Source organism: Macrobrachium rosenbergii, chromosome 26, assembly GCF_040412425.1.
Source record: "Macrobrachium rosenbergii isolate ZJJX-2024 chromosome 26, ASM4041242v1, whole genome shotgun sequence".
In the NCBI taxonomy this organism is placed as follows: domain Eukaryota; kingdom Metazoa; phylum Arthropoda; class Malacostraca; order Decapoda; family Palaemonidae; genus Macrobrachium; species Macrobrachium rosenbergii.
The window spans coordinates 453508-478507 of NC_089766.1; the positions used below are offsets into that span (position 1 = coordinate 453508).

Below are 25000 nucleotides of genomic sequence, written 5' to 3' on the forward strand. Positions count from 1 at the left end.
CCCGTATGTTCTGTCATTCTGTCTGTATACCTTCTGACCCTTCCTCGCGTTCCTCAGGCCTGGGCTGGATCCGGACACAGCATCTGTCCAAGAGAAAAGAATGTTTAAGAGTCTGAACAAGTGGACAGTCATTCTCGGAGGCTAATCTGTCGAACAGTGACTGACCAGTTGGGCGAGAGACGCTTTATATAGACAGTCGGTGGCCCAGCCTCAGTGAACCTGATTCTCTCTCTCTCTCTCTCTCTCTCTCTCTCTCTCTCTCTCTCTCTCTCTCTCTCTCTCAGTGTGTCTCCCCCACTCTCTCGTGCACTTTGAATCTTTTACTCGGTTCGTGGCTTTCAAAATCCACATTTTGATACAAACATTCACTGAATTGTCAAGAACTGAAATATATCGTCTTGCTGTCATGCGAATTCATCTATTATCATCTCATGAATTTATCTCATCCTCTTACTTTCGCGGAGTTTACTCTTCTTCTTCTTCTTCTTCTTCTTCTTCTTCTTCTTCTTCTTCTTCTTCTTCTTCTTCTTCTTCTTCTTCTTCTGTTTTTATTTGCTGTGTATTATGCCTTCTTCTCTCGTCTATTATCAACAAGTCTCTTTCTTGACAAGGAATTCGTGCAGACCTTATCTTTATTTGCTTCTCTTCTCCTTATTCCGCCTTTTCTTTGTGAGATTTTCTCTATAACATTTTACACTTTTGCCTCATCTATAATCTGTGTACTATATTACCTTATTACTCTGCTTTCTACCCAATAGAAAGTTCCAATTTATAGACAGACATACCCCCTTTTTAGTTGTCTGCAAAAGAAAACTATTGTGCTGGCTTTGTCTGTCCGTTCACACTTTTTTCTTAGCCACTCAGATCTTAAAAACTACTGAGGCTAGAGGGCTGCAAATTGGTATGTTCATCCTCCACCCTTCAATCATCAAACATACCAAATTGCAGCCCTCTAGCCTCAGTAGTTTTGATTCTATTTAAGATTAAATTTAGCCATAATCGTGCTTCTGGCAACGCAACAAATAAGGCCACCACGGCCGGCTGTGAGTTTCGTGGGCCGCGGCTCTTACAGCATTATACCGAGACCATCTAAAGATCGATTTATTTTCGGTGGCCTTGATTATGCGCTGTACAGATAACTCGATTGCGCTGAAGAAACCTCGGCGCATTTTTTACTCGTCATAGAAGTCTCCTGTCCCAGTTCCATTCTTCAGAGACCTTCCTATCGTGTTTCCTTCTTCTGGGCCTCTTTCAGGAGACCTTGAACTGATGAATGGCGTTTTAAAAGTCCCCTTCGTATCTCTCCATCTCTCCCTATTCCTCCTCCTCCTCCTCTCCTCCTCCTCCTCCCCTCCCCTTAAAACATTTTACCCCCGGACGCGACCTCACAGTCATCAGCCATCAACGCGCATGCGTTGACCCAAATGAACGACCTGCGACCTCGTTCATTAGGCTCTGTCTTACGTCCACTTAGCCATCGCCATAATGCCCTCATACCCTTTACCTTGGCTCTCTGTCTCTGTCTCTCTGTCTCTCTCTTTCTCTTTGTCCTACGTCCTGTTAGTCCTCACTCTCTTTACCTTGATTTTCTGTCTCTCTCTTTCTCTTTCTCTTTCTCTTCATTGGTTCTGACACCCAAGGGGGGGAGGTCTGGAGCCGTTCCCTAGATCCCAGGGAAGTCTGACTCTCATGTCCCCATTTGTCTCCCTCTGCGGACAGCTGCTGCGACGTCTGCATGCAGATTTTTGTAACATTCTCCCTTCGCTCTCAGGGGCATATTGCGTGCTGCACTGAGCCTGGAAGGGCTAGGGAAATTTTACATTGTTTTGAGGAAATTTTAGAGGGATTTCGGGGAGATTTGCCCTCATTTATCAGTTACACAAGGGAAGTGCTAAGGAAATTTTACATTGTTTTGAGGAAAATTTAGAGGGATTTCGGGGAGATTTGCGCTCATTTATCAGCTACACAAGACAGGGAAGTGCTAGGGAAATCTTACATTGTTTTGAGGACGTTTTAGAGGTATTTCAGGGAGATTCGTTGCTCATTAATCAGGTACTATAAGCTGTAAAGGGCTAGGGAAATTTTATATTGTTTTGAGGAAATTTTAGAGGTATATCAGGGAGATTCGTTGCTCATTTGTCAGCTACACAAGACAGGGAAGTGCTAGGGCATTTTTATATTGTTTTGAGGAAATTTTAGAGGTATTTTAGAGAGATTCGTTGCTCATTAATCGGATACTATAAGCTGTGAAGTACTATGGAAATTTTACATTGTTTTGAGGACATTTTAGAAGTCGGGGAGATTCGTGCCCATCAATCAGCTACTTTAAGCAGTGAAGTCCCAGGGAATTTTTATATTGTTTTGAGGAAATTTTAGAGGCGTCTTGGGGAGATTCGTGCTCGTTAATTAATTCTCACAGGCAGTGAAGTGCCAGGGGAAATGATACACTGTTTTTTGGGAAACTTTACGGGCGTCTGAGGGAGATTCGTGCCCATTATCAGCTATCACAAGTAGTGAAATGATAAGGGAAATTTTATATTATTTTGAGGAAATTTTAGAAGCTTCTGAGGGAGAGTTTTACTGCTTTAGATATCATCCTGTTTAAGAGAGGTCCTGTTATTCATTGTAGATATATATATATATATATATATATATATATATATATATATATATATATATATATATATACATATGTATGTATATACATACATATACATATATGTATATACATACATATATATATATATATATATATATATATATATATATATATATATATATATATATATATATATAAAGAAAAACATGGCCTCACTTAAACAGGATGGCATCTAAAGGAGATTTTATTAAAAAGGCTACCAGTTTTCAAGGGCTTATCTGCCCTCATCGTCTGGTAGCTGTATGAATGCACAACACAAATGTGCAAGTGATTAAGTTTAATACACACACACACATATATATAATATATATATATATATACATAATCTTTATTAACCCATCAATACACTTCACGATTTATAATTCACACTTACCTCTCTCCCAAAAAACCCTAATTCAATTAATTTCGCTTCTTCCATCGTCAAAACCGTCTCAATAACGCAATTCTTCTAAAGCAATGGTTCTTAACCTTTTTCAGTGCCCTTACCCTGTACCCCTTGATATCTCAGAAAATTTTTTCGTACCCCCATCCAAAATAAATACAAAACAAACATATGAAAAGGATTATGCAGTACCATTGCACCGGCTATCATATCCCGTACCCCTTGGGGGTACAGGTACCCCAGGTTAAGAACCACAGTTCTGAAGCAACTCCAGCCCCCCCCCTACCCTTTCCAGCCCAAGTCAATTTGATAAACTCGCTAATCCTCTTATCCAGCTCTCGTCAAATCCCTCTTTTAGGGACAGAATTTCGTGAGGTTCTGCAAAGTCTGGGGATTAATCTGAAGTTTTTTTGGGGGGGCCGGGGCCCCAAAGCCCATTTTTTGATAATATTCAGGAAATGGATTTGCTAAGTGGGCCAGTCAAGTGTCTGTTTGCTTATTAATTTAATATTTTTTTTTTAATATTTTAATATTTTTTAAAACTTTTTTGTTGGCATAAAAGTTATCAAGAGGATTATAAGGTTTAATCTTTTTTAGTTTGTGGAGGGGTTTTTCAAATGAAATGTTTTTCAGATATTATTATTATTATTATTATTATTATTATTATTATTATTATTATTATTATTATTGTTGTTGTTGTTAAGGAATATTTCTCAATTAGAATCAAGTGTCAATGTTAAGGAGCATTGATTATTATTATTATTATTATTATTACTAGAATCGAGTGCAAGTATTAAGGACCATTTATTATCATTATTTTATTATTATTATTATTATTATTATTATTATTATTATTACTAGAATCCAATGCAATTATTAAGGACCATTTATTATTATTATTATTATTATTATTATTATTATTATTATTATTATTATTATTATTATTACTAGAATCGAAAGCAAGTATTAAGGACCATTTATTATTATTATTATTATTATTATTATTATTATTATTATTATTATTATTATTATAATGAGAAAGAGGGAGAGAGAGAAAGTAAAAGTGAAAAAATAACAGTTATAGGATAAATAAAGAAAATAATATGAGAAGACAGAAAATAATTCCTTCCTGTTATGAAAAACACACACATATATACATACACACACATATATATATATATATATATATATATATATATATATATAAATATATTATATATATTTTAAACAACACGCATCCATAAGATTAAAAACAACATTTCTCAGTACAGACAGTTTAATCAGGGACATTAATCCCCACCAGCAAACTCTTCTTCGAACCGGCTGCCTATCCCTCATATGAAACGTCGCCTAATACCTGTAATACTTTCCCCTTCTTCATATATTAAATACTGGCTACCTGTTATATCTACTCCCACTTCGACACCCCTTCTCCCTCCCCAGCCCTCTACCCCCCAACTGGTCCTTTGTCGGCGCGAACAACCTCGCCAAGTGACTCGTCAACGTTCAGAGCTATTTTTACGACGGAATCAATTAAAGATGGCACGAAGGTATTCTCGGCCAAGCCTATAAAGAATTTAGAAGGCTATGCCAAGAATGATACACGCAGTCCTCATGCCGAGGCAGAGAGGGACTACTACAGGACGCTGACGAGATTGGTACGCGAAGGGAACTTGTCTCCTGTCTTTTGTTTTGGGTGGGATGTATTGGAGGAGGACGCACGAACATGGGCCCGGTATGTGAGATTGGGCTGAGTGGCGTGTCTGCGAATGCCAGATGTGTTTACATAAGTTAGCTTTTAGATCCTTCTTCCTGAAGAGTGGAAGAGAGAGAGAGATAGATAGATAGATAGATAGATAAATAGATAGAGAGAGGAGTGGTGATATCTGGCATCTCTGTGTAGGGTCTTAATTATTGCTGGATGTTGCCAGGATTGGTGACTATTTGTTTAGAAATTTAGATTAAGCTGGGTTTGTACTAGCTTGTGCCCTTGTCTCAAGGATGGGCCTATGTATGGGAAGCTGCGAAAGGGAGTAGAAGGCCTGGTGTGGACGTCTGGATTATGGCCAACTGACAGAGACTACCAGGAATGGTGCTGTCTAGCATTTTATTGGAAAGTCTCGTTGCCAAATGTTATAGGAGAGACATACTCGCCAGAATTGGCACTATCTAGCAACTCTGAGGAGCTTCAGTTGCCAAATGTATAGTTGCCAAATACCTTCTTATATTTAGAGGTATAATATTCAAGTTTTCTTATAGTCCTCCATTCAATATCCATTCCAGGTCATCGGTAACTTGCAAATCAAACCATACATTCACCTAAGTACCTGCTTTGTAAAAAGTCTCCTTATATGGCTTAAAAATCTATCCAATGGGCATCTGAGTACATTTATCACCATGAATATTTATGATTATCTCATCGTACCATCATTTCATTACATCAAAAGGGTAGGAGACTTTCAAATAAGATAGGTTTTATGGAGAAAGTCCTAAGTTCAGGTATTTGGCTGTATGTGAATTATACCTTCAGTTCTCTCCTCGCATTTTGAAAACGTTACGTCCTGCAGTACATAAAAATAACGAAACTGAATTATCATTTGATGAGTCAGCTCTTGCACTCCAGTGCAACAGCAGAGAGTCAATTATCTCTGTGTGATTAATCATGCAGTATAATTGGTCCCAGTGAATCCTTGGCATTCAAAACAAACAATCAGGAATGACGAACAATTTTTCCACTGTTAATCACTTAATAATTTGTAGAGCTAAATTATACTTAGCTTTAATAACTAACTTGTGTTTCTCTGTGGCTGATAGGTAGGTTCAGCCTTTAGGTGTGGGCTCAATAAAGGTACTAGATTGTCGTTCTCAGAGGCCTCAGTGTTTAATTTAGTTCTGGGCTACTTAAAGGTACCAGACTGCCCTTCTCACTGGCCTCTGAGTTTAATTTAGGCCTGGGCTACATAGAGATACTAGATTGTCTTTCTCAGTGGTCTCTGTGAAATTTTAGCCATTAGACTTTTGAACAAAGTGATTCCTCTTTGAAATATTATATCTGTGTCGAAAGATATAATTTTCAGTTTAGTTTCGTTTACATACTCATAAATAAACCAAAATTATTATTATTATTATTATTATTATTATTATTATTATTATTATTATTATTATTATTATTATTATTATTATTATTATTATTAAGAGTTGATAGCCAATCATCCTTCTCTGGAGGACTTGTATTAAACCTTTCTTTGAAATATTTAGCCAATAAAGATTTCAAAAACCCATCAAAAAATATTCCAAAAGTAATTTTTTATGATATTATTATTATTATTATTATTATTATTATTATTATTATTATTATTATTATTTATATTATTATTATTATTATTATTATCATCATCATCATTCTTGAGAGTTGATATCCAATCGTCTTTTTTTTAAGGAATTATAAAACCTTTTCTTAAAATATTCAGCCAAAAATAATTCCTAAAAACCCATTACAAATAAAAAATAAAAAATACTCGAAAAATAATTCTTATATAAACCAAAAACACCACAGAATTCTTCAACAAGCTGATCCCAATCCCATGAGTGATGTGGCATACCAAAACATTCCATACCTTAGTGTCAGGGGACATTCCACATCTTTCTGTAAATATTTCGACTTTATGTTAAGTAGTGCTGGTCAGGAGGAATGCCAGTCATTCCTGGGGCATCGTTTGGGCATTCCTCACGTGCCCAATTTGACTAAGGGGAGCCCCGGCAATGAGGTGGAGGGGGAAGGGAGATATCTTGAGGTTTGAAGTGTTGACTGATCATGAATGCAAAGGAGTGGATAATCTCTCTCTCTCTCTCTCTCTCTCTCTCTCTCTCTCTCTCTCTCTCTCTCTCTCTCTCTCTCTCTCTCTCCAAGGATTCCTTTCAAATGGCAATTGGTCTGTTGGCAATTTCATCTTGAATTGTTTCCCCTGCTGGGATCGATTGGGGTGCTTTTTTTTTTTTGGGTGGGGCTGAAAGCACTCGACCAGTGGGTTACTGTCTATATATATATATATATATATATATATATATATATATATATATATATATATATATATATATATATATAAGTATATATATCAGGTCCACCAAAACTAGTCAAGAAAATCAAGACAAATCAAGAGAGAGATAAGTAAGAAGTAAAATGCAAATGGACATCAAACAAAGCAATCAAAAGATTTAAAAGAAACATAAAGCCCCCACCTTGATCACTCGGCTCTTAATCAGCCGGCAGTAAACAAAATGCATTTTACCTGTCGGCTCGAATGCGCCTGCCTCCAGCCGGGTGACAACGCGGGCCGAATAAACAAAAATATAAATTAAGATTGAAATTAACAAGGGGCCTGTAAAGTATTCAGTAGCTGTTAGTGCTTCGGCTGGTGCTGGGCAAAAAAAAAAAAAAATAAAAAAAGAGGACTTTAGGGCTAAATTAACAGGTCCTGGAATATTCAGATGGGTGTAGAAATAGTTTGTGAAAGTGGTGGGTAGTGAGTTTTAATGGCAGGTTTTATTTATCTCTTTTTGGGGGGGTTTTAGAAGTGATTTTGGTTCTGTGTCGGTATTTTAAGTCTAAATTATTTTCCATAATTATTTTTTTGTTTTACACTTCTAGCTATCGCTTAGTTTTGTAAAGATTATTTTCCATTTGTTCCAATATTTTAAATAATTATTTTCCGTGATGATTTTTCTGTTCTACACTTCTGATTATCTCTGAGTTTTTAGAGATTATTTTCCTTATGTGCCAACATTGTTAGTCTGTAATTATCTGTAATTATTTTCCATAATAATTGTTCTGTTTTTAAAATTATTTTCCATTTGTAATGTTTTATTAATTATTTTCCGTGATAATTTTTCTGTTTTACACTTCTGATTATCACTGAGTTTTTAAAAATTACTTTCCTTCTGTTCCAACACTGTTAGTCTGTAATTATCTGTAATTATTTTCCATAATAACTGTTCAAATTATTTTACTGATGTGCCAGTAATTTAAGTCTACAACATTTTGCATAATTTTTTTCTGTTGTCAAATCTACTGACAGAAGTGAAATCTGTTTCCATAATAAATTTTTTGACGTTTTTAATTTTTAAAGAATTTTTTTGCCTCTGTGCCAACATTGTCAGTCTGTCATAATTTCCAGAATTATAATTTTTCTGTTGTCACTTTTATTTATAACAGTGAATTTTGTCTTCATCTCAATTTTTGCTTTAGGCAAGAAGTTAATTCTCTCCCAATTGTTCCAGAATCTGTTAAAACATTTCCTGTGTCGTATTTTGTATCTGTTGATCAAATTCATATTTCCAGTTAATTTCATTTCTCACTTTGGAATTACGATTTTGTTTTATGCCTGGCACATTTTTGTTTTCTGTAAAAGAAAACTATTGTGCCGGTTTTGTCTGTCTGTCCGCACTTTTTTCTGTCCGCACTTTTTTCTGTCTGCACTTTTTTCTGTCCGCACTTTTTCTGTCCTCCTTTTTCCACACCTCACTTTTTCTGTCCACACTTTTTCTGTCCTCACTTTTTTCTGTCCGCACTTTTTTGTCAGCACTTTATTCTGTCCGCACTTCTTTCTTTCCTCACTTTTTGTGTCCGCACTTTTTGTGTCCGCACTTTTTCTGCCCGCAGTTTTTCTTTCCTCACTGTTTCTGTCTGCACTTTTTCCTGTCCGCACTTTATTCTGTCAGCACTTTATTCTGTCAGTACTTTTTCTGTTCACACTTTATTCTGTCCGCACTTTTTCTGTCCGAACTTTTTTCTGTCCGCACTTTTTTCTGTCCGCACTTTTTCTGTCCGAACTTTTTTCTGTCCGCACTTTTTCTGTCCGCGCTTTTTCTGTCCGCCCTCAGATCTTAAAAACTACTGAGGCTAGAGGGCTGCAAATTGGCAGATTGATCATCCAACCTCCAATCATCAAATATACCAAATTGCAGCCCTCTAGCCTCAGTAGTTTTCTTTTCCAGAAAACTAAAAATGTCCTTTTAACAGGAAAATGTAGTAACACTAACATGACTAATTGTCAAATAAACAGCACAATTTAAAAAAAAGGAAATAAAAAAAATTTAGACAAACAACGCCAGAGATAAGAAGCGCCAATTAAAAGTTATGGAACGCCAGAGAGAGAGAGAGAGAGAGAGAGAGAGAGAGAGAGAGAGAGAGAGAGAGACATTATCGTACATCGAACGACGTGCAGAGTAACGACGTGATAAAAGCCGCTCTAAAAATCCGGGACGTTATCGTACATCGCAAGAGTCACTCGCTCACTTTTCGGGAGGGCGAAAGCTAATGGGAAAAAGTACGATGTCTTCTTAATGAGACGCCTCCGTACTAAAAGAAACGAAGCGGACGAAGGCTTCTGGGAAAAGGTAAACAAGTAAATTGTTGTGACGTTTGAGGAGTTATCGTACATCAAAGGACATTGAAATTCTAGTGGACTTTAAGGATAGACTCTGGTTTTTTTTTATAAGGAAAAGGATCACCGAGGCGGCTTATCTCACTCTCTCTCTCGTTTTATTTTAGAGTGTGGAGACTGAAGTAGATCCGGAGAGAGAGAGAGAGAGAGAGAGAGAGAGAGAGAGAGAGAGAGAGAGAGAGAGAGAGAGGGCGCATTAAAGACAAGGCTAAACAAGTAAAAAAATACGCCAGAGTGTCTACGACGCAATCTAATTTTCTGTACAGCCGCTACAACGTTTAATGAGCAAGGCCACCGAAATTAGATCTACCTTTCGGTGGTCTCGTTATAGTGCTGTATGAGCCGCGACCCATGAAACTTTAACCACGACCGGTGGTGGCCTATCCTATAACGTTGCCAGAAGCATGCTTACGGCTAACCTTAACTTTAAATAAAATAAAAACTACTGAGGAAGCTAGAGGGCTGCAATTTGGTATGTTTGATGATTGGAGGGTTGATGATCCACATACCAATTTGCAGTCCTCTGGCCTCAGTAGTTTTTAAGATCTGAGGGCGGACAGAAAAAGTGCGGACAGAAAAAAGTGCGGACAGAATAAAGCGCGGACGGACAGACAAAGCCGGCACAATAGTTTTCTTTTACAGAAAACTAATAAACGCTGAAAGGTACGAGTCTTACTAACGTCTGGAACTGGAAATGAATGATGAGGGTTACCAGACTTTAAAACTTTTTTGAACAATGAAAGTTGCAAGTCCTAAAAACATTTAGGGACAGGGATTGAAAAGGGAGGACTGTTGACAAGGTTAAGTATCGGAAATAAACGTTCAAGTTACAAGATTCTGCAGCATTTGAGACTGGAATTAATTGGTGAAATTTACTTGACTTTAAAACGTTTGCAGTTGGAAAAGAATAATGAACGTCATAAACCACGAAGAGGCTGAATGGGGAACTTACAGCTGAAACGAATGGTATATATTTAAGTCTTTTAAGACGTTTTTGACAGAAATACAATGGCGAGTATTACAAAACCTCGAAACGTTTGAGAACTGAACATAAATACAGAAGATTACAAGACTTCAAAACATCTGTGGCTTGAAATGAACACCAGACGCCCCACAAATCCTTGGAACGTTTGAGACCTGAAAATAAATACAGATGACTCCAAGCTTTCAAAACATTTGTCAGCTGGAAATAAACAGCAAACGCCCCACAAATCCTTGACATGTTTGAGACTTTAATTAAATACAGATGACTTCAAGCCTTAAAAACATTTGTAACTGGAAATGAAGAGCAAACTAGCCCCAAAAATCCTTGAAACGTTCGAGACCTGAAAATAAATACAGAAGACTCCAGGACTTCAAAACATTTGTAGCTGGAAATGAAGAGCAAAGTCCCCAAAAACCTTCGAAACGTTTGAGACTGATAATAAATCTCAGATGACTGCAACCCTTCAAAACATTTGCAGCTGGAGATGAACAGCAAAAGCCCAACAAATCCTTGAAACGTTTGAGACTTTAAATAAATACAGATGACTCCAAGACTTCAAAACATTTGCAGCTGGAGATGAACAGCAAAAACCCCCAAAATCCTTGAAACGTTTGAAAACTGAAAATAAATACAGAAGACTCCAAGACTTCAAAACATTTGTAGCTGAAAATGAACAAAGTCCCACAAATCCTTGAAACGTTTGAAAACTGAAAATAAATACAGAAGACTCCAAGCCTTCAAAACATTTATAGCTGAAAATGAGTAGCAAACGCCCCACAAACCCTCGAAACGTTTGAGGCTATAAATAAATACAGATGACTCCAAGCCTTCAAAACATTTGTAGCTGGAAATGAGACTCAAAATAAACACTTCAGAACATGTTTAGCTGGAAACGAAGAGCAAACGCCCTACAGATCCTCGAAACGTTCGAGACCCAAAACAAACACTTCAGAACATTTGCAAAGCCGAATGAACATCAAAGTCCCACATTCTCAGGACATCCAACGTCTGTACACTGAGCCATGAACGTTCCGCTTTTCTAGAACGTTGATTGAAAACATCCAGGGCGATTAGGAATGGAAACGAGTCCCTTTGATATCGAATCGAGGTTAAATGGTTCAATGCTTCCTCTCCCCCCCCAACCCCCTCCCCAGATCCGGCAAGGTCGTCGCCTTCTGAAAGGGGCACTTCTGTGACGTTTGAATTATTGATGTTCTCCTAGTGGATTTTGTCTCCACAAATTGAATGTGTGAGGGAATTTTGATTGTTTTAATAAGAGTGGTTTGTTTATAAGTGGCGAAAGCGTTTCTGCTTAATGTTTTTGTGGGCACTCAACTTTTCATAATGGGGTCTCTTTATAAATCCGTACCTCTCTCTCTCTCTCTCTCTCTCTCTCTGTATATACATATAAATGTGTATATATACACACACACATATACATACACACATATATATATGTATATGCATATATATGTGTGTATATATATATATATATATATATATATATATATATATATATATATATATATATATATATATAGAGAGAGAGAGAGAGAGAGAGAGAGAGAGAGAGAGAGAGAGAGAGAGAGAGAGAAAGGAATAAATAAGATAGGTAGATAAGACATTAATCGACTCTGATAAGACTGACTTTCACTAGAGAGAGAGAGAGAGAGAGAGAGAGAGAGAGAGAGAGAGAGAGAGAGAGAGAGAAAGCATTATTCCCATGACTTTTCTAGTTTGCAAATCTAACATCAAATATGGCGACGGGAACAGTGTGTAATATTCTGAATTAGGGAATAGATAAATTTTTGCTTTTTAGTTTTCTGAAAAGAAAACTATTGTGCCGGCTTTGTCTGTCCGTCCGCACTTTTTTCCGTCCGCACTTTTTCTGTCCGCCCTCAGATCTTAAAAACTACTGAGGCTAGAGGGCTGCAAATTGGTATGTTAATCATCCACCCTCCGGTCATCAAACATTCCAAATTACAGCCCTCTAGCCTCAATGGTTTTCATTTTACTTAAGATTAAAGTTAGCCTTAATCGTGCATCTGCCAACGATATAGACCAGGCCACCACCGGGCTGTGGTTAAACATTCACGGGTCGCGGCTCATACAGCATTATATCGAGACCACCGAAAGACAGGTCTGTTTTCGGTGGCCTTGATTATACGCTGTACAGAAAACTCGATTGCGCCGAAGAAACTTCGGCGCATTTTTTACTTGTTAATTTAATAGCATTTGTCTAGTTACTCTGTAGGACTCGAAAGCGCTTGCCATAAGATGTGTTTTAATATAATATTGGCTATCCATATATTGTCTGTATTTTTAACTATCCACTTTAACTATCCACTTTAACTATCACAAAATCACACACCAGAAAATGCAGAGTAATTTGAAATTGATTTGATTATTTAGCTGCTAATGAATTCAACATAACTGAATGGAAACCTGGGGTTTTATTTATGATTTTGTGTCAAAACCCAATGGTTTCTGGTCCTGTCTTCGTGATAAATCAGAAAGTAATGTATCTTTACTTTTAGAAATAATGATATATTTATATATATATATATATATATATATATATATATATATATATATATATATATATATATATATATATATATATATATATATACACACACATTTATATACTAATCTCCTATGTGTATGCATTTGTAAAATCCTGGTATACATTAAATCACAAACAAACACACAAACACACACAGATTAAATACACTCATCACCCATAATGATCCTGTCTTTGAGATAGATTAGAATGCAATATATCTTTGCGTGTGAAAATGCTGTATTTAACTTCTGTTTGTGTAAATATACAATTTTATACAAACCTATTACTTGTATGCATTTGTAGAGTCCTGGCATCCATTCAATCACGCAAACACACATAGATTAAATAAACACATTACCCATAATCACCATCTTTCCAAGAATTGACCCCAAGTGGGTCACCTTTTAAAATGCCCAGTTGTCAAACTGCATTTTGTAAGCCTTGACCCCCCCCCAGAAGGGCATTAGTCCTGTCACCTGCCGCCCGCAGACTCCTAAAAACAAGTGACCCCTTCTCTCTCTCTCTCTCTCTCTCTCTCTCTCTCTCTCTCTCTCTCTCTCTCTCTCTCTCTCTCTCTCTCTCTCATTCGCAGCAGCATCCAGCCTACCCTCTTCTGATACAAACTCCACCCCCAAGACTTTCTGAAGCCACCTCCTACAACAGAATTATTCCCCCACCCCCAACTCCCTTTGCTTTGACTGGACCTCCTACCACTGTGCCTCCCCTGGGAGCTTCCCCAGCTCAGCCCCTCCACCCCTCTACCACTCTCTCTCTCTCTCTCTCTCTCTCTCTCTCTCTCTCTCTATTTAATTAAAGCTAATGTTTACAAAAGCTTTCCTTAGCACCTACGTAATTTTCCCTCCTCCTCGCTAAGCTAAGTTACATAACCATAAAGAGCAATCAGATGATTAAAAGTTGTTCTTAGAATCAGTAAGCAAGACTAATTATCTCGATTCAGCGCAAAACTTATGAAATAAGGAATCTGTATTTAGAGATTCAAACCATTATCAGTTCTCCGAACAGCAAAATTTATCTTGTCCGACAGACCTCTGATGATTAAGATTCCAGGTATTCAGTGACTCGAGACAATGGTAGCAATGATTCATTCAGGAGAATGTTGTAACCCTCTCCCCACAACCCCATTTCATTAATAAAATTCTCATTTGCAGACGCCACACGTAAGAAAATCAACCCATTTATTAGAATAAACATCCCATCATCTGTGACTCACACAAAAGACAGAATCCTTTTCTCTCCCCGTGTTCAATGCCCCGACCAAATGCGGAACGCTGGCATAGTACCTTAGTACCCCAATTTAGGGGTCCTTATGACCCACTAGGAGAATTTTTTCCTTGACCTCGCTTTCAGGGAGGCCTCTTACTCCTTTTACCAGCCTTCTCCCCCCTCTCTCTCCCACCTCCTGCTCCTCCTCTCATGCCCCTTGAATGAGAGGAATATATAAAGATGGGCAGGCTATAGGTCCAGCAGAGTGCTCTCAGCAGGACCTGACAAGACCATGGCAATGAAAGTCGTAAGTCGAAGCATCTAAGTCTTTTGTGATGTTTGTGAATCAACATAGATGTATTGTGTCTTTCATATATATAAATGTGTATATATGTGTTTGAGAGTTTGTAGAGAATAATTGCAATACAGTGCATACATATACATTTTTATATATATGAAACTGTTGCCATATGCAGTGGCATATATGTATAAGTGCATATATACATGCCTATTATACATTATAAAACCCGTAAATAAGTGCTGTTTAATGTATACATAATCATACATAAATATTACAAAATATTTATGTATCTATATATATATATATATATATATATATATATATATATATATATATATATATATATATATATATATACAGTAGACCCCATAATGTCACACCCGCCAAACTCAGTATTAAGAATCTGTCACAGGCCCATATACACGCGCATATAATACATCATAAATCCCCAAAATAAGTGCTAAATAATGTACACATATTCATACGTAAATATACAAAAAATATTTATGTATGTATTTATATACAATAGACCCCACAACGTTGCATCCGCAAGACTCAATATTACAGAAATCTACAGATCTGTCGCAGGCAGTCATAAGTGCTATATGTTGTATATATATTAATCCATAAATATAAAAAAATATTTATGTATGTATATGCATATATACAGTAGACCCCAAAATGTCGCATCCGCCAGACTCAATGTTACGGAAATCTGTAAATCTCTCGCAGGTTTTCGTTCTTCTGTTCGTGGCTTTGGCCGTGGCAGACAAGATGCCCCTCGTCAACCCACCTGTGGTGGCCATCTTGAAGAACGAACAGCACACCCCGGACGAGTTCGGAAACCACAACAGCGACTTCGTGGCTGAGAACGGAATTGAAGTCCACATCTCGGGATCCCAGGGAGAAAGCGGAGGCGCCAACGTCATCGGATCATGGAGGTTAGTTTTCAGTGTGCTTTCATTTTGTTTGCGTTTTGTTTTCACTCCAGTGTTTTGAAGAGTAATTTTTGTGTTGAAGCTTCTTGTATGGATTGGGGTTCCTAAGCAGTACAAATGGGCAAGTAGATTGTTGTAGTCAGTAAATTCTGCATATATATGGTTAAGTTGTGAAAGTGATTTTTAGGTAGTTCAGTAATATCTGTGATATGAAAATCTTTGAATACATTTGTACAAAGTTCTGTGATTTTTCACTTACTCAATGAACAGAAAACTGGCTTCAACTGGCTTTAAGTTTTTACAAGAGGTCTCTTTCAAAATGAAATTTAAAGACAATTTTGGTAAACACTTCCTAAATCTTTATCAAGTATTTCCAAAAAATTTTGAGGTTTCCAATGATTTTGAGGTTCCTTAGTAGATATTCCAGGCTCCATAAATTAAAAGATGACACTCCCAATTCCAGCTACCCTCTTGAAGATGGAAGCAAGGCTGAATTCAAGTTTGTAGCTGACGAGAACGGGTACCAACCCGAGTCTGACCTCCTGCCAGTGGCCCCAGCATTCCCACACCCGATTCCACAGTTCGTCCTCGACCAGATCGAGTTCGCCCGTCTCGAGGACGAGCGCAGGGCCCGCGAAGGACTGAGTGCTGAGGAATAGACACCATTCGAGAACTAGCAACGAGTGACACTTAAATATTCCCCACCTATCTTCGAACGAACAGTATTTAAATTATCTTATTTATTCCAGTTTATCTTGTGAAATGTAAAAAAAAAAACATATTTCATGAATTAATATTGTATTCGAATTTTTTTTTGGAATAAATACAATTTTCTATACGTGTTTGTTTTAACCAAAAGTGTCTTCTTCCAAGAGTATGTTGATATAAAATATATATAAATAGATATAAAATGCGCAATGTACATGCAAGTATGCATTTATACAAGAATATGCACCTACCCACCTATTTGATAGCTGAGAATGTAATGTAACCCACTTGACCATTCTAACCTACGGTTATTTTAGGGTTCCTTTTTGGGGGGGGGGGTTGAGGCAATGACTTGGCTGAAATTCCTGGCTCTGATAAGTCAATTTTAGTTTAAGAGGTTTTTTTTTGCTGCATATGCCAAGGGAATCATTAGGAGAAGTCATCTGGGTTTTCATTATAACTGTATTTTTTTTGTTTGATTTCATCTTGGTTTTTCTGTCAAAATTACTTTACTTTTGTGTTTACTTTGGTGTCTGTCTCTTTGCCTGTCTCTTGTGCTCTGTTTAAACTCCCTATGTCTGTCTGCTCCTTGTCTGTCTAAAATCTTTTACTGTCTAGAGTTTGGCACAGAAAATCCATCTGTTTTCCAAATACCATATTGTTTCTTTGATGTTTCCTTAATGACCTATATCTTTTATGCATCTCTTGTCTGTCTGTGACAGAAATTGCCTTTCGTCTGTCTATTTGTTGTCTCTATAATAACCTGTCAGCAACCTTTCTGGTTTGTATACAATTCAGGTGTTCTGTCTACCAGAATTTTTCATGTGTCATTTTTCTGTCTGTGAGAACTTCTGTGTTTGCTAGATTGTCTGTCCTTTGTCCAGCTTGTCTGCCTTTGGTCAGCCTGTCTTTGCCAGTCTGTCAGTCCTCTGTTCGTGTCTGTATGTATGTCTGCCTGTGTCTACAACAAGAGATAACTGTCAGCAATCACAGCCGGAATGACTTGGCAGTCCTGGCAAAACGAAAGCTTTCGGCGGGTCGGGCAGGCAAATGCAATCATGCAATGATTCTCGTGCGTCGTGCAGACGATACTTGCCCTCCCCCCTAATTTCTGACTCTAATTTTGATTCTTAAGAGTGGACATTAAGTCTTTCAGAACTTGTTTTCTTTTTTTTTTTCTTTTGTCAAAGGATAGATGGAGTTGGTGTACCAAGTGGTTTTTATCTCAAAGGAGAATACGGGATTTAGTTTTTTTATTTTTATTTTTTGTTTAATTACTGTGGTGTTTTCTGCTGTTAGGTGCGGGAATGTGAGTTCTTTTGTTTTGAGGTTTTAGTTATCTGTCAAAGAAAACTATTGTGCCGGCTTTGTCCGTCCGTCCGCACTTTTCCTGTCCGCCCTCAGATCTTAGAAACTACTGAGGCTAGAGGGCTGCAAATTGGTATGTTGATCATCCACCTTCCAGTCATCAAACATACCAAATTGCAGCCCTCTAGCCTCTGTAGCTTTTATTTTATTTAAGGTTAAAGTTAGCCATAATCGTGCTTCTGGCAACGATATAGGATAGGCCACCACCGGGCCTTGGTTAAAGTTTCATGGGTCGCGGCTCATACAGCATTATACCAAGACCACCGAAACATAGATTTATTTTCGGTGGCCTTGATTATACGCTGTACAGAAAACTCGATTTCTCTTAGAGGAGAATAAGGGATTATTTATTCAATGTTTTATTAAATATTGTGATATTAGTCTGTTGTAAATTTTTTTTTTTAATCGAGCTTTTTTTTCTAGACCAGTTGAATAAAAACAATTCTTAATAGCTTTATTTTCAAGGTACATTGATTATCTTACGCTTTTGTTTGATAAACAAAATCAAAAAGAGATTTTGTTCAGTGGAATCTGTAAACATTCATTATTTATCTGATGCTTTTGTTTGATAAACAACTTCAAGAAGAGATTTTGTTCAGTGGAATCTGTAAACATTCATTATTTATCTGATGCTTTTGTTTGATAAACAACTTCAAAAAGGGCTTTTGTTGGGTAGAATATGTAAACATTCATTGTTTATCTTATGCTTTTGTTTGATGAACAACTTCAAAAAGGGCTTTTGTTCAGTGGAATCTTTGAAAGTTCATTGTTTATCTTATGCTTTTGTTTGATAAACAACTTCAAAAAATGCTTTTGTTCAGTTGAATCTGTAAACATTCATTGTTTATCTGATGCTTTGGTTTGATAAACAACTTAAAAAAAAAAGGCTTTTGTTCAGTGGAATCTTTGAAAAGTCATTATTTATCTTATGCTTTTGTTTGATAAACAACTTCAAAAAGGGCTTTTGTTCAGTGAAATCTTTTATTTCGTAAGATCTTCTTTTGATGGAGTATCTAATAAAAGCTGGTTTTGTTAAAGAATTCTTAATAATAATAATAATAATAATAATAATAATAATAATAATAATAATAATGAGTAAATTATCATTATTATTATGATTGTTATTATCATCACAATTATTATTATTTTCATTATTATTAGGATGATGATAGATATTAATAATAAAATAATAATAGACATAATAATAAAAATGATATTTTTATTATTATTATTATTATTATTATTATTATTATTATTATTATTATTATTATAGACACTTAGGATGATTTATGCATTCAAATTCACCTATTTATTGTTATTATTTTATTATTATTATTGTAAATCCACAATTTATGCCGAAATATCCGCATATCAACAACAGAGAGAGAGAGAGAGAGAGAGAGAGAGAGAGAGAGAGAGAGAGAGAGAGAGAGAGAGAGAGAGATGGGCAAATCCACCTTTTTTTTTTTTTTTTTGTCTCAATTATTGCAGCATGCAATTATCGTCGAAACAACACGTTGTTGAGGCATTGTGGCCCCTGTGCATACCAGGCACAAGGTGAATAGTCGTTTGCGGACCAGAAGGAAGCGCAATCTAGTTTAATTCCGCAAAAGTCTTTGTTCCAATCTTAATTGGGGCGACGTGTTTGAATCCGCGTTTCCTGTGGGAGATTCGTGCATGTTTGTGTGTATGTGTGTGTATGTGTGTGTTTATTCGTGTGTATGTCCTTGTTTATTGCGTGAAATTCTCAGTCTCTGTCTCTCTCTCTCTCTCTCTCTCTCTCTCACAAACACATACATACAACTGTCAGCTGATTAATGACTCTGAGCTCGTGCATCAAAGGATTATCTATTGAATTCTCTCTCTCTCTCTCTCTCTCTCTCTCTCTCTCTCTCTCTCTCTCTCCTGTCCGCTGATCAATGAGCTTCTTATCTCAAGCATGTAAAGAACAAATATAATATTAACTCTCTCTCTCTCTCTCTCTCTCTCTCTCTCTCTCTCTCTCTCTCTCTCTCTCTCTCTCTCTCTCACCTGCCTGCTGATCAATGACCTTCTTATCCCAAGCATGTAAAGATTAACCATTGAATTCTCTCTCTCTCTCTCTCTCTCTCTCTCTCTCTCTCTCTCTCTCTCTCTCTCTCTCTCTCCCTATCTGCTCGTCAGTAAGCTTCCTATCTCGTTTACATGACCACTTGGCCAAAGCATATGTGTGTGTGCATGTGTGTGCGTGTCGTGTCGTGTCCGTAACGCCTCTCGTCTCCTGAGCGACGGGGAATAATCGCTTCTGTCAAATATGAGAGAGAGAGAGAGAGAGAGAGAGAGAGAGAGAGAGAGAGAGAGAGAGAGAGATTAAACCGAAAGGTTGAACTGGATGTATTGAGCCGTTCAGAGAAGGAGACAGACTCACCTGTTTAAAGAGAGAGAGAGAGAGAGAGAGAGAGAGAGAGAGAGAGAGAGAGGGTCCTTAGAATGTTCTGGGATATACACAATCATCTATAGAACAGGCCCTAAGCCGCCATTACTTTGACAATGTCGAAGTATACACTTATTCCACCAATTTTTACTACTCGATTTTCCCATTCTCTCCACAAGTACGGATCGCTTCAGAATACTGATCTGATTTATTTTATTTATTTCAGTACACACATAAATACACATTCACATACACACACCTATTATACATATGTATATATATGTGTGTATGTGTATGATGATAAAATTACTCAACCCGATCCCTTCAAAAATGACCTTACTCTAAAAATATCGAAGCCAAACCTTTTAAAAACTCTGGACGTTAATACCCTTTGACAAGCTGTCATTAAGCTAATTTTTTCCCCACCCGGAAAATCTCGTTCATACTTCTTTAATCTCTTGATGCATCATTTCCGAAATCTGCAAAATGCTTTTAAAGAAACGCCATGTTCCTTCTTTGGAAGTAATCTCTCTTCTGAATCAGCTGTGCCAATATTTGCCTGAGTGATAATTTGAGGAGCTCGTTTTAGCAGGGGAGAAACTGGAGTGAAAAACAAGAAGGGGAAATTTCATTGTCTAATTTTTAATGGGAAGACTGAATTCTCGTTCTGAATGGGGACGAGAGAGAGAGAGAGAGAGAGAGAGAGAGAGAGAGAGAGAGAGAGAGAGAGAGAGAGGAATAAAAGTCTGTGGTTAGAGGTAAAGTTTAAATACTTGGAAATATTCATTTTATCTTTTAGTGCACAGAGTGAATTCTCTTTCTGTTGTGGAGAGAGAGAGAGAGAGAGAGAGAGAGAGAGAGAGAGAGAGAGAGAGAGAGAGAGAGAGAGAGAGAGAGAGAGAGAGAGAGAGAAAGGAATAAAGCTCAATGATTAGAAATAAAGAAAGTTTAAATACTTTTTATTTTATCTTTAGTGCACAGAATGAATTCTTGTCTAGAGAGAGAGAGAGAGAGAGAGAGAGAGAGAGAGAGAGAGAGAGAGAGAGAGAGAGAGAGAGAGAGAGAGAGAGCCAAGGCTGCACATGGTTGAAATATTTTATCTAGTACACTGAGTGAATTCTTGTCTAAATGGAGAGAGAGAGAGAGAGAGAGAGAGAGAGAGAGAGAGAGAGAGAGAGAGCCAAGGCTACAGATGGATGAAACCAGGAATGCATTGTCATCATGGTTTTCCAACTTCTATAACCCAGCCAGCAGTCTGTCTCTCTCTCTCTCTCTCTCTCTCTCTCTCTCTCTCTCTCTCTCTCTCTCTCTCTCCGTCTCCTGTGGATTGCCTTCCCTTCGTGCTAATTAAATTCAATATCCTTCACTTTGTCTAAATTCTCACAGGTTCTTTGTCCTCTCTCTCTCTCTCTCTCTCTCTCTCTCTCTCCCCAGTTGTTTCCTTTCTGCTTGCTAACTTTCTCTCTCTCTCTCTCTCTCTCTCTCTCTCTCTCTCTCTCTCTCTCCCCAGTTGTTTCCTTTCTGCTTGCTAACTCTCTCTCTCTCTCTCTCTCTCTCTCTCTCTCTCTCTCTCTCTCTCCATTCAGACAAGAAATAACCCTCCTAAAGATAAAATTTTCATCCATGTGTAGCCTACTTTATCTCTCTCTCTCTCTCTCTCTCTCTCTCTCTCTCTCTCTCTCTCTCTCTCTCCATATATGCAAGGTGTGGGAAGCAGTAATCTCCCGTCTCTGAAAATTGTAGATAAAAGTTTTTGAAATCAAGGAAAAACTAGGTTCTTTTGACAGGGAGGAAGCTTCAAGTGGGGGAAAAGGAAAAATTCCCCAGAATCGTTTTTTTGCCTCCAGCACAATCGGGTTTTCTGCACAGCGTATGAACAAAGCCTCCGAAAATAGGTTTATCTTTCGGTGGTCTCGGTATAATGCTGTATGAGCCGCGGCCCGTGAAAATTTAACCACGGCCCGGGGGTGGCATGTCCTATATCGTTGCCAGACGCATGATTATGGCTAACTTTAACCTTAAGCAAAATAGAAACTACTGGGGCTAGAGGGCTGCAATTTGGTATGTTTGATGATTGGAGGGTCGATGATCAACTTATCAATTTGCAGCCCTCTAGCCTCAGTAGTTTTTAAGATCTGAGGGCGGACAGAAAAGAGTGCGGAAAAAAGAGAGTGCAGACAGAAAAAGTGCGGTCAGAAAAAAGTGCGGACAGAAAAAAGTGCGGACAGAATAAAGTGCGGACAGAAGAAAGTGCAGACAGAAAAAGTGCGGTCAGAAAAAAGTTCGGACAGAAGAAAGTGCGGACAGAAAAAAGTGCGGACAGAAGAAAGTGCAGACAAAAAAGTGCAGACAAAAAAGTGCGGGCAGAAGAAAGTCCGGACAGAATAAAGTGCGAACAGAAGAAAGTGCGGACAGAAAAAAGTGCGGACAGAAGAAAGTGCAGACAGAATAAAGTGCAAACAGAAAAAAGTGCAGACAGAAAAAAGTGCGGACAGAAAAAAGTGCGGACAGAAGAAAGTGCAGACAAAAAGAAAGAAGAAAGTCCGCAGAATAAAGAACAGAAGAAAGTGCAGAAAAAGTGCGGAAGAAGAAAGTGCAGACAGAATAAAGTGCAAACAGAAAAAGTGCAGACAGAATAAAAGTGCGGACAGAAAAAGTGCAGACAATAAAGTGCAAACAGAAAAAAGTGCGGACAGAATAAAGTGCGGACAGAAGAAAGTGCAGACAGAAAAAAAGTGCAGACAGGATAAAGTGCGAACAGAAGAAAGTGCCGACAGAATAAAGTGCGAACAGAAAAAAGTGCAGACAAAAAAAAAACAGACAGAAGAAAGTGCGGCCAGAAAAAAGTGCGGCCAGGAAAAAAGTGCAGACGGACAGACAAAGCCGGCACAATAGCTTTCATTTACAGAAAACAAAAAAACCTTCAGAACTCTTATCTCTCCCACAACACCACATCCCAACTCTCTTACAAAGTTGAACCTGACCCTTTAATCCAAATGCATTTGTACTTTAAGAATTACCTCCACCTGTTTTGTTTTAATCTCCACCCCAATCTCCGCGAGCCTTTTTACCAAGAAGGTTAAAAAGGTAAAAGAAAAAAAAAATTGTCTCTTAGAGACATGTTTATAAACCCTCGTCTCTGCGACGACACCAATTAGAGACAGGTAGGAGATGGACTGGTTTGACACACCCCAATCAGCTGATTATCAAAACAATGTTTTCTCTCTCTCTCTCTCTCTCTCTCTCTCTCTCTCTCTCTCTCTCTCTTCTCTCTCTCTCTCTTTTTAGGAAGATATTTAGGGGAGATCGATTATAGGACCAGTCTGGGAGGAACCTGAGATTGTAGGTTGTTATAACCGAGTTTGTTGTGAGTTGTTCTGGGCTAAAGATCTTTCTCTCTCTCTCTCTCTCTCTCTCTCTCTCTCTCTCTCTCTCTCTCTCTCTCTTTATTAGCAGGATTGTGCTTTAAAAGCTTATGCGTAGGTTTTAACCAAAGTTGGACCTCAGACTTAGCAACTTCTGATTAAATTTTGCATGACATCCGTCTATTGATAATTGATAAGTGACCCTTGATTGTTCTGCCTTGGCGGAGGTTAGCCGTCCCCAAAACCCTCTTTTGAGGCTAGAGGGCTGCAAATTGGTGTGTTGATCATCCACCCTCCAATCATCAAACATACCAAATTGCAGCCCTCTATCCTCAGTAGTTTTTACTTTATTTAATGTTAAAATTAGCCATAATCGTGCTTCTGGCAACGACATAGGATAGGCCACCACTGGTCAGTGGGTAAAGTTTCATGGGACGGGGCTCACACAGCATTGTACCGAGACCACCGAAAGATAGATCTATCTTCGGTGGCCTTGATTATACGCTGTAGCGGCTGTACAGAAAATACTTGTTATCTGAGTATTTTCTATTTTCCATGACATAATTATTGATTTAGATTATCAGCAATATAAGCTGGATTTCCTTAAGTCATAGGAGTGCCTAATGGAAGGTTGTGAATCCCTTGGGAAAGGAAACGCCCCCTAGAGATTAGAGTAGTGTGGTGGGTTTAAGATGAATTCTTTGTATGAAAATTGATAAAAGAATACAGTTCCTAACCTACTCTGCATGTAGATGTAAATCTATTAGATCAGTGTTTATTGTTATTCAAATTTCAGTTACCTGAAGTTCATTGAAAGTTGTGAACCCATTGGGAGAAGAAAAGCTACTTGCAAGAGTATTAAGGTGTTTGAAGATGAATCCTTTATTTAAAAAATTGAATGAGGAGTACAGTTCCTAATCTACACTGTATGTAAATGCTTTATATTCTATCAGATCAATCTTTATTGTTATTCACATTTCAATTTCTTAAATTCAATGGAAGGTTGTGAACCCATTTGGAGAGGATAATCTACCTGAAAGAGTGGCTAGATAGATTCAACACGAATCCTTTATTCAAACATTGACAGGAATACAATTCCTGACCCACTCTGTATATAAATGCTTGATATTCTGTTAAACCAGCCTTTATTGACGGCTGTGAATCCACTGGGAGAGAAAAACCTACCTGGAAGAGTTGCTAGGTAGATTCAACACGAATTCTTTATACAGAAATTGACTGAGGAATACAATTCCTGACCTACTGTGTATCAAAGCGCTTTGTATTCAATCAAAACAACCTTCGTCCTTATTTCATTTTAATGACAAGAGGTTCCTGTGTCGTCACAGACTGACTGTTATTAATTTGTTTATATTTTCGTCCCCTCTCAGGCCGAAAGTCTGCCTCTCTCGTCTCTCCTTTGAAGACAAGCTGCGAAGATTATGCTCGGGAACTCTTTGAAGTGTGTATCAGGAAGGTGCGGTGACCTACTTCTGAAGCGGTGGCTTTTATAGTTTTGTTGTGTGTGTTTGTGCGTGTGTGTGTGTGTGAGAGAGAGAGAGAGAGAGAGAGAGAGAGAGAGAGAGAGAGAGAGAGAGAGAGCAAAGGATTACACGTGGATGAAATCAGGAATGCGTTGCAATTCTCTTCG

The 25000-nt window shown here is 37.7% G+C and overlaps 1 protein-coding gene across 8 annotated transcripts in view; it reads left to right on the forward strand.

The window, feature by feature from the left end:
* Positions 1-25000, forward strand: part of LOC136852716 (cuticle protein AM/CP1114-like) — a 49944-nt gene that overhangs the window by 17808 nt on the left and 7136 nt on the right. For 4 of the 8 annotated variants that reach the window (XM_067127632.1, XM_067127634.1, XM_067127636.1 and 1 more), the window contains exons 3-4: positions 15293-15501; positions 15962-16291. The exons of 3 other annotated variants lie outside the window; for them this stretch is intronic. In XM_067127632.1, coding sequence (XP_066983733.1) covers positions 15335-15501; positions 15962-16157 — 363 coding nt within the window. In that variant the 5' untranslated portion in view covers positions 15293-15334 and the 3' untranslated portion in view covers positions 16158-16291. Of the gene's footprint in view, positions 1-14523; positions 14567-15292; positions 15502-15961; positions 16293-25000 lie in introns of those variants that run through there. One more of the 8 variants, XM_067127631.1, reaches the window with a different exon arrangement.